The sequence below is a fragment of the Ascidiella aspersa genome, chromosome 7, assembly GCF_963924565.1.
Source record: "Ascidiella aspersa chromosome 7, kaAscAspe10.2, whole genome shotgun sequence".
Taxonomy (NCBI): Eukaryota; Metazoa; Chordata; class Ascidiacea; order Phlebobranchia; family Ascidiidae; genus Ascidiella; species Ascidiella aspersa.
The window spans coordinates 27,183,646-27,194,267 of record NC_139453.1 but is presented as its reverse complement, the minus strand read 5'-3'; the positions used below and the strand labels follow the sequence as shown (position 1 = coordinate 27,194,267).

At 35.0% G+C, this 10,622-nt stretch overlaps 1 protein-coding gene across 1 annotated transcript; it reads left to right on the top strand.

Annotated features, from left to right (window-relative positions):
* The first annotated feature begins 924 nt into the window (after window positions 1–924).
* LOC146138754 (rRNA methyltransferase 3A, mitochondrial-like) lies at window positions 925–4,275 on the top strand. Its single transcript, XM_083394120.1, has 5 exons — window positions 925–1,364; window positions 1,573–1,718; window positions 1,921–2,038; window positions 2,672–2,907; window positions 3,788–4,275. Exons 1-5 carry the CDS (start codon window positions 939–941, stop codon window positions 4,092–4,094), a joined length of 1,233 nt encoding a protein of 410 aa, XP_083250246.1. The 5' UTR covers window positions 925–938; the 3' UTR covers window positions 4,095–4,275.
* The last annotated feature ends 6,347 nt before the right edge of the window (window positions 4,276–10,622 follow it).

The window sequence follows — 10,622 nt, the reverse complement described above, 5'->3', positions numbered from 1 at the left end:
CGGGCCACACTTGAGGTCTGAGTTGTCTGACAAGCCCAAAATATTTCACTAAACATCAAGGCACCATTACAAATTCAGCCATGAAAATTTCTGTGGTGCCCCAAACACATGCTTTTTTTGCCTAATAGTTATTCCAGTTCTGAGTGTCACACTGACAAGAATATGGCATTAAATGAATTTTCAAATCTGAAACATAACAGCCTATAGATCCAGACTTGTAGGCAAAGCTGTAAAAGTTTACATATTGTATATTTTTATGTTACTACTATATTTGTCCCCAACATGTGAATAGCCAAAACATAGTTTTTAAAGATAAAATATCTACACAAGTTCCTAATTTCTTTAAAAATAAAATTGGTAAAGTTTTCACAATTAGGTGTTTTTAAATATGGTAGCTTGGATCAGGGCTTCTTAAACTTTTTTAGTTTTGTTCACACCTAGCATCTATCTCCAGATTTTTTTCATTCTTTTGAAAAAAATTAAAATTGATTTTGTTTTTGGAAATTCTCACTTGTTCACTGAACAAGTTGAATACCCGGAATATCCGCCCAGCTCGCAAGCTATCATCCATTTTTGACGGTTCACCACTGTTGGTTTGGTTCAGCCCTGCAAAAAAAATTATTCACCCTGGGGTAAACCATTCACCTGAGTAAAAATACAGAAAAAGGCATTGGCTGTAAATTTGGTAGAGGTTCTCAAACCACATAAATTCCTACTAATTTTTGTTATTGTAGTGGGACACATGCCAAGATTTATATTGATCATCCTTGTTTAATTAAGATAACTGTAAATTTGTAAAAGCAATATAAAGACCAGTTACATTTTGTATTTTGCTGCTATCATTTTACAGTTCTAATACAGAATTGCCTAAACAATTTAAACGGGGCATTTTTTTAAACAGTAATTTTACTGCTTTTCAGAAAACATAATTATTAGGAATGTCAGCCATAAGAAACTTGTTTATGACGCCAGTTCGTAGAATGTCTGGTCGACATCTTATTAAAAAGAGAACGACATTTGGATCTTTTGCCACCGTTGATGAATATGAACAAAGCAGGCAGGATAAACGCGAAAAAGTGATGGCTAAACGGGAAAGAAACAATCAGACTTTTGACGTAATAGCACAAAAAACTGAACCAAGAAACTATGAGAAACTGCCAACCGATTTTCGAGAATTGCAATACGACAAGCTGGGCCAAGACCCTGCTAACAAATTTGCTAAGGTAATGAACAACTTGCGCACCACAAGGTACAGGAACAATCACGGAGTGTGCTTGTTGCATGGAAAAGGACTGATTAAAGAAGCAATGGAGAGTGGCTGTTTTATAAGATCTATTTACTTCAGTCAGCTCGAACAACTATGGGTAAGAATTTTGCATTTTTAAAATGAATTAAAAAAGTTTTATTATAAAAAATTTGAACAAAGAAACTTTAACAGTCATATTTTTTTACTCAAGTTTTTAATGATTTTCTTAAGGTATATTTTATCATAATTTAAAGTCATATTTTAATGACTAACTAATTTAAGGTTGGCTACTTTAATGCTAAGGCTTTGACCTGTCTTTGTTTCAGGACTTTCCAATGGAAATCCTTAGAAAAACAAAATTAATTAACATTTCACAAGATGTTTTAAACAAATATGCTGAAAAACGAGTGGAAGGAGTTTATGCGCTTATTACACAGCAAGATAAAAAGACACGGCAGAAAATTATTGACAGGTAAAGTTAAAACAACCTAAACAAATATTAGTAGTATTCTATAACAAACAGTGCATTTCTTAAGTAAATTTTTGGTAAAACTAGTTTTCAGTCAAAAAACTTAACAATACATGGGCATTTTTAATTATACATGAATTTTGATTTGTGCTATAAACATCAGTGATTTTAGTATGCTAATATATACATTTGGGAAACTGTTTAGCCGTGAGAATAACAAAGAAGTAAAATTTCTGCCAATTACTGTTATTTGCACTGGAATTACTGATGCCAGCGTTCTGGGAAACATTTTAAGAACGGCTTCTGCAACTGGTTGTCAACAGGTATGCCAGTGATTTTAAACTTAAAAAAATAAATATGTATATAGCCTACTGTGACAATAAAGTAAATGAACAAACTGTGGTATATTTTAAGCAGTTTTGAAAAAAAAATTTTTTACATTTCGCTTGTTGGTGAGTTTGTCATCTGGTGGGCTGAACAAATTGAATTCTTTCTGTGCAGGTTGCAAATATTAAGTGGTAATCTAAAACAAATATGTTTTTCTAAATTTTTGTGTGATTAAATATAAATTAATTTTTGTTCTGATACAGATATTTTATACAACAGTATGCCTGTATGATCAAATACCGATTAATTTCCTATATTGGTCAAACAAGCAAAATTGAAACTTAAAAACATATTTTTTTCGGGGTTGTCGGGCAAAAAATTGCTTTAGCACTGGTAAACATTGCCTTTGTTATAAATAAGCTAGGTGCTAAAAATAAAAATTAATAGTTACAAAGGCTCTGATGCATAATAAATCATGGCTAAAAAGCTCCAATCAATTTTGTATCGGATTGGCAAGGATCCACCCTTATATCGGACAAGTACCAATACTACTTGATATCGGGTTGTTGCTCCTATCTGACATCCCTACTCCCAATCAAGTTTAATCCTCGTAACTATACATTTTCAAGGTGTTTACAATGGAAGGCTGTGTGGATATTTGGAATATGGAGGTCCTGAAAAGTGCCAGAGCCGCCCATTTCAAGATCCCAGTGGAATCAGACCTGAATTGGGAAGATTTGGACTCAAGAGCAAATGCACATCGGCCGGCGCGAATTTTTCTCAGTCAAGAAAATTTGGCTGATCCACTTTCATTAAAAGACTTTGTCGAGAACCCAAAATTTCAAAAAATCCAAAATCAAAACAGGTAAAATGTGTAAAAAAAGAAGGTTTTTTATTAATTTATGTTGCTTCATAATGCTGTTATTGTTAATTGCACAGTTAAAATGACTCTACAAACCCTAACTGTTTTAGTTATGTATACGAAATAATGTACTGCAGCCTGCTTACCGAAAACATATAGCAATTTAATTAAAATTTGCTAATCACAAAGTCACATATGCAGTATGAACATGTTTAATATGTTGTTACTTGCTGTAAAATAGTAAATGGCCATTTGGCTTAACCGTTAAAAGCGTGTGCGTTTATTTCAAAATAGGGAAAAGTCCCCTTGTCAATATGACTTCCATCACTTTAGTTAATCTGAATCTAGTCCAGTGGTTCTCAAAGTTTTTTTCAAATTCCTCCCCTACAAGCCCAAATACCATTAATTCCTCCCCAGAAAAAAAAACAACGTATTCTATTGTTACTATGATGCAATTTGGACGCGCTAATCGTCTGCAAGTTCTCTTTGTTTGAACGTATAAAGTAGGTATTGATTTTAGACCTATGTAAATTGCCTGCAGTTGTGTAAATTTCTTTAATGGCTGTAACTGTGAAGAAACAATAGACTTAGATTATGGGCCTAATAGAGTTTTTACAATACCAATCATTACAGTTGAATAAGCTTTTCATTTGATTTTACCGATTAAATAACTTCTTTTTTAGCCATTTTTCCTCCCCAATTCCTCCTTTGAACAAATTTCCTCCCCAAATTTAAAAATTCATCCCTAAGGGAGCCAAGTGGATCACTTTGAGAACCACTGATCTAGTCGATGAGAACTATATTGGCCTATGGTCTATTCCGAGTGCAAATACTTTGCTGTCTGTATAAAAGGTTGAACTTAATTTACCTATATTTCTTCCAGGATGATTCAAACTCTCAAGCAAGAAAGCCATGTTGAGGTTTTTAAGGACGAAATTGATTTCTCAGCTGCGTCTATTGCCCCATTACCCTACTACGAAACAAACTTTTCAACTAAGTCGAATTATGTTATTATTGGAAACATCGACCTAGCGCTTTTTAAATTTGGCGCCAAAATGCAGTTTCAAGGAAGCGATTGTTCCGTGGTAAACTTGCCTGTTGCGCAACAGTCGGACAAAGCTGGCATTGTGACGCTTTCAAATGTGTTGCTGTTCGAAGCTCGCAAACAGTTCCTGTCAAACCGTGAATAAAACTTAGACAATTTCGACAATACTTTCTATGATATGTGTTTCATATTGGGAGTTGAGAAGTATCAGGCATGTGCAACCATTTCCACTTGAAGGGGCAAATACAAAATTTTAAATGTTCACGCGGGCCGCATGATCTTTTTCAGAAAAAAAAATAGGTATCATTTCTAAAGTAGTTTATGTAGCCAAGAAACAGAGTCTATGCAGTATACGACAGACGTGTGCGTCAGTTTGTTGAAACACTGTGAATAAATGTCGATGAAGATGCAGCAACAACTCCCAAGTATTAACTACTGTAGGCCTACAATGCCACACAGCTTTGTCTAAGTGCAAATTTTGCATCAAATGATTGCTTTAAGGCGCCGATGTTGTAATACGTAGTAGGTCTTGTAACTAGCATACTCGCTTTTAGTCGAACGAAATCAGTAAATACAGTTAAATCGTACAGTGACATTAACTTTTTAAACGCTACAATAAATTGACCGTTAACGAATTAATTAGAACTACTGAATAAGCGAGCAACACAAATAGTAAACATTAGCCTACAGTATACAACGGGCGGAAATTATTTGAAGTAGGGAACAAAAATCGTAAAATAAGTGTAGTGTCATCATATGAGCGCTGCTCTATACCCCTATTGAGCAATAGCAGTATCTCGTAAACATAACTCGTTTCTCAATTTCGTTAGAGTGTAGTGGGTTTGTATTGCAATAAGCGCTGCAAATAATATTATTTTGTTACGAATTTATAATATTGCTTAGTTTTTAATTGAATAGGCTACCGTTTCTTAAATCGAATCCGTTAGAAAACTGTATGTGCGATCTCCAGGACATAAATCGGTTTATTAAGTTCAACAAGTGTTACAACCAACCACAGTAGGTATATTAAACACATTTTTTTAAATCTTTGTCCAATTTTTCCGATTGTTTCGCTGTTTAATTTTGATGAATAATGACCATCCAATAAAAATAACTGAAAACAGAAATGTAAAAGTTCACGATGGTAATTTTTAATATTATTCTTGTGATTAAAAACCATTATAAACCAGGGAGTCGAACCGTTTGACTTTTCCGGTTCAGGTTCGGTTCGGGTTCAAGGATTTTTTCGGAATCCGGTTCAGTTCCGGTTTCGGTTCGGAGTAATTTAAAAGTTCCGGTTCAGCTCCGGTTCAACCTTCGTTATTTTAAAACCGGTTCATAAAGTTCCGGTTCAGATACAATATAATTTGCGTTAAATCTCAAAATGTGGGTCGATAAATGTAGAGAATAATCTTTGAATTGTAAGTCATTTAATCTTAGTTACGTGACTTATTAAAAAAACAGCAACTCAATATTGAAATATCTAGAAAATAAAAAATGAACAATTTTTTTATTCAATATTCATATTTTTTTCATAAAATTTTGAACATGGCGTAACTTGACTCTGTAAAATAGAAGTTGTGACGTCATGCAGGAGCGAACCGCTTCAATTTACAGGTTCGGGTTCGGTTAAGGTTCAGGTACTTTCAAATTATTCGGTTCAGTTCCGGTTCGGCTCCTTAAAATCTTATAAAAAACGGTTCAGGTTCGGTTACGGTTTGGAAAAAATTGACCCAAAACCGCTTCATAAAGTTCCGGTTCGGTTCCGGTTCGACTCCCTGTTATAAACATAACATGGCAACTAGACAAGCGTAATTTAATCTTAGTACCGGTAAGCATGCTTAACTAGGACTAGGTCTAATACACTTTTTACCGGTTGAATTACTCTGGACAGAAGAATCCACTTGCGTGGTATTTCAGAATCACTGAATTGATATTCCGTTGAGTATATATGGTTGTTAATCATTGGAGCTTCAACAAGTAAGACATTATATAGGAAATTCAATATCCTCATCAGTGTTCCCTCTAAGAAAATTTTCTACTGCGCAAATATTTTTTCTAGTGCGCAAGAATATTTTTGTAGTGCCCAAGATTATTTTAAGGCTGCGTTGGCAGGAGTAATCAGTGTTTTTTGTATTGGGGCAAGGCGTTAAAATCTAAAAAAAAGGCGTCACAAAACGTGACGTCATAAAAACAACAATTTTCAATAAAATTGTATGTGCAACTGCAATCGAGTAAAATATGTTCAAGGGTATGGAAACAAAACGGTCGCGCGAACAAAATATCCGAGTTTTGGGGTTAAATTGACAAAATGTCTATTTTTTTTAAATAGTATGGGTGATGCCCTTTGCACACAATCAAAAATCACAAACTATTCGCTCATTTGCATTTATCAAGATCATTTTGTCAATTTGTGAAGGCCATTATTGACCCCACAAAAAAATTGCTTTCTAAAAATTGCATTTCGGTTTCATGATTCCGAATTATTGTCAAACACTCCACTGTTGTTTTCGGCACTGTTCTAAACTCATTTTTTTTTCTTTACGTTGATAAAAAAACATGCACAGCATAGATAATGTAAAGTGTACCTGTAAACCGATTAGACAAAGTAATTTATTACGTCACAATCGTCAAGGCAGATTTGATTTGTTTATGTTGGTTTTAGTTAAAAACATCAACGAAAATATGGCCAATGCGAAATGCTCAAACAGTTGTGGCAAAAAAGTGAAGATATTTTAGTTTTTATTTTAGAATTTAAGTGCGCAAAAGCAAATTTTACTGCGCAATTTGTCTGGTGTGGCTGCGCAATTGCGCAGTTGCGCACCTTAGAGGGAACACTAAGCCCGTTTATATGCACGTTTAAGCCGGATTCGAATCTCATTCGTTAATTCATTCTCTCTCGTTTTGGCGCTGGAATGAATTAAGTTCTCTCGTTTCTTAATCGGTCAAAAGGAGTGGTTTTCAATCCGTTCGCCGCTTAATCTGTTCGTTTCGCTGACGGCCGGAATTGCTTGATGTAGAATGACCTGCTTTAACGCAGTTAAACATCACGCCCTTTTGGGGAATTAACACGAACGGCTAGTCGTAAACAAAACACTGAGTTTAGCGCATAAGGAAAGAACATTACATACACTCGTTAGAATCAGATGCTAATTTGTGACAGGGGCGCTGGTCTAGAATCCACAACATATAACATTATTTGGGTTAGGATGCGGGTTTGGGTAGGTTTAAATAGTAATAGTTGGCCCACTCTCACCCAAATATTGTACTTTGCTTTAAAAATTGTCTCAACGCTGTGTAGGATTCTAGACCAGCGTCAAATACAGTTTTCATTACTGTTTGGTACATCTTATCACCTTCTTTTGTCCACTTTGCCCTGTGTGCCAGGTAAACTGAAGCACAATACAGTCAAAAACATACTTAATCGACAAACCTAACTCTAGTAATTCTTGTGTTATTTTTAATTTTAGGTCAATAAAAACGAACAAGCAGCAATAAATTGCTACCGCAAGGAGTAGCCTAAGCCAAAAAATCGGTTGTGCGTCAGAGGTTTACTGGAATATTACGTAATAATGCATATCAGTGCAGTTTGTACACTCAAGCTGGCTTGAATTTCGCACCATGTAATTACGACGCTGGAACGAATTACTTTTCAAGCCGGCTTGAACCTTAATCTAATCTGCCTGAAAAAGGTGCATATAAACAGGCTTACTGATCCTCATATATTAATATGGAAGAACATCCCTCTGCCAGTTCACAAAATGGTACCAAGAAAACAAACGTCCAACTGATGGATACACTACAAGCTGAACATGTGGAAGGAGGTTGAAAAACAATACAGGCTACCAATTTCGAAAAAAGTGCAATTAGCAGTAGCCTATGTACACTATTGTACAGTACCTACAACACAAGTAAGCGCGAATCTAGGAATTTTGTTTGTGTGAAATTTACGTCTAAATGCGATGTCATAATGCTATATCTGAACGTGACGTCATAAAAAGTATCTTATAGATTCGCGCATTTCGCAAACGCCATTATAAGCTTCTCAAACTTTTATTTTCGAGGGTGGGATGGGAAGCACGAAGCCTTTGGGCTAAAAGAATTTATCAAAATTAGGTAAGACATCCTAGAAACCTAATAAGTTTTTGCGCCCAGAGCGAAAAGTGTTTGCATTTACTCCTAAACAAACAAAGAATACATTTTCTTTTCCTTGAATATTTATTTGCGATTTCAACTGAGTAGGTGAAGCGTTAAGCGAGCATTGTTACTTTTAATTGCCTAATATGACGTCACTATGAACGTGACCGGTGTCCACTAAGGTGTCCAAGAGCCGACCGAGGTGACCAAGAGCCGAACAAGCGTTATCGGCCTTTCAAGAAGTTAGGAAAAGGGAGCCTGCTCCTAGGAGTCAGATACCTACAAGGAACGTGTAAGAGATTTAGGCAGCCGACTCTCTCCTTATAGGAGCCATGCGCCTACTTACCCGTAACTACAGCTCTCATTCTCTAAATGCGGTTTCAAAAAACAAATTTTAAAATTTACAGCAGCTTGATATAAATTTTGAGATTTGTGCATGTGGGCTGATAGAGAAAATATGTTGCGAATTTTATTTACTCACAAAACGCGACTATTTAGGTTTGGCGTTTAAGGCGGTGAAGGGTTTTGTTGTTATTGCTACAAATGGAGGGCTGGAGTTTTATTAATTGTTTTAGTTAATGAGTCGTCACTTGCGAAAGTTTGTTTAGTTAATACGCTATTTATCAAAAAGACCTGTTGCTTTGCTGTCAAGTATAAGATTAAAGTTGCAACTGGTAACTATTAGCGGTGTAACTTGTAACTGTATTGCTGTAGTTATCAAGTTTAATTGCAAATTATAAAACAATTTAGTTGTTTATATGCTTTGTGTTCATTTGCGATGTCGCCAGAGTTGCTTTTTGTAATTAGTTTGGCAAATTTCCTTGCGTACAACCATCAAAGCAAGACAAATGACTTTATCACGAAATACAGTTTTCAATGCAACCAGAGATTTATACGTGCCAGAAATATCTATTAAAAAGTTGATATTTAATTTCAATCAGTTAAAAAACTAGAACACGTGTGAAAGTCAACCCCTGTTTTATACAATCGGCAATGGACAACCCACTTCAACTTAGTGAATTTTCCTACTGTACAACAGCCTTACAGAAACTTTCCCAAAAATTTTCCGCCGTACCAGGCATACTCGATTCAAACTTAATCGCTTTTATTTCCGGCCAACTTCCCAAACCGAATAAACCAGTTTCAAACAGGAAAGTAGAGATACCATTTGCAGCGTCTTTCTTAAAAGTTATACAACCGTTGTGCAACATGCATTTTTCCGTGTATATATTTAGTACCATAACTTGAATATGTTTAGAGCCATAGTTATCATTCATTCATATTCTAGATAGGTACAAAATATCTGTTTAATAAGTTTCAGTTCGTATGGTTAATTGTACTTCTTAATTTCGACAACACCATTTTGAACGCCACATGTCATTTGTATAAAACAAGGAAAATTCAATATGAGGCTTATATTTTAATCTTTTTCTGAAACGTTTGAACTTGGAAATCCTTTTTACGATTTGATTCAAATTGTCTTATGTCGTATTCACAAATTTACTTGACTCTGCTTGAATGTTTATAAACTTCTCACAAATAAGAGTACAGCATTAGTAAAATAACCGGCATTACTCCAACTACAGAACGTAATCTTTTTGCGCAAAAAAGAAAAACGAGACCTTCCGAACGGCAAATTCAACCAATAGCTGCAGGGTTTTCAAAGCTAGTGCTGACGTAGGAACCACGCCCAAGATACACCAAGCACAGAATCATTGAAATTCAATCGCTGAGGGTCCTGGTACATGTTTATATGCAGTGGAGAGCTTATTGGATCGTAATTTTCAGTCAGGTTTTTTAGCTAAAAATTCAGTTGGAGATAGCAATTATAGTATTGATAATAAGCTATATGCTTAAGAAACAGAACGTGCAGTGTCTCAAAAAACGTGAAACCAAGCCGTGTTTTCGTGTTTATGCATTATTATGAATTGCTTTATGTAGAATGTAAACATGAGGAATTGTGAGACTTAAATATTACAGGTTCATTTAAAGTTGGACTAAAGCATACGATGATCTTAATATTAAATATTTACCTTTTGAAATGTTGTTAAATTAGGGTCTTGTTGGGTTTTACATAAAACAATATTTATTAAAAAAGCAAATTTAGGTATTTTAAAGGAGTGGTTCGTTGTTAGACTATTACAACCTTTATTATGTTCGCCTTGTGAAAAAACAAACTTATTTTGACCGTTTTTACAGTTCCAAACTGTACAGTGCATATATCTTCTAAATCTAAGACATGCCTTTAGGGCATATACATAATATATGTTGTCATGACAGTTAAACTTGATCAACAAGTAAGGCAACTGCACAGACCAATAAAACCCTTTTTACATACATGATAAAAAGATATGATACTATATTAAACAAGACCTCAAATAGGGTACATTTAAAAAAAAAAACTACATTTTAAATTCCACGTTGTCTCGTTTAATCCAACTAAAAAGGGTTCCGTTGCACCAACGCAGTATGAAAAGACATATAGCCTCACAACGCCCGACCAGTAGGCTAAGTCTCGCAAAGGGGGTTGTCACGT

Excerpts from the sequence above, each read along its gene's own strand:
- LOC146138754 (XM_083394120.1), top strand. The coding sequence starts at position 939 with ATGTCAGCCATAAGAAACTTGTTTATGACGCCAGTTCGTAGAATGTCT. Across the intron at positions 1,719-1,920 it reads CGGCAGAAAATTATTGACAG|CCGTGAGAATAACAAAGAAG; the intron begins GTAAAGTTAAAA and ends GAAACTGTTTAG. Across the intron at positions 2,039-2,671 it reads CTGCAACTGGTTGTCAACAG|GTGTTTACAATGGAAGGCTG; the intron begins GTATGCCAGTGA and ends TACATTTTCAAG.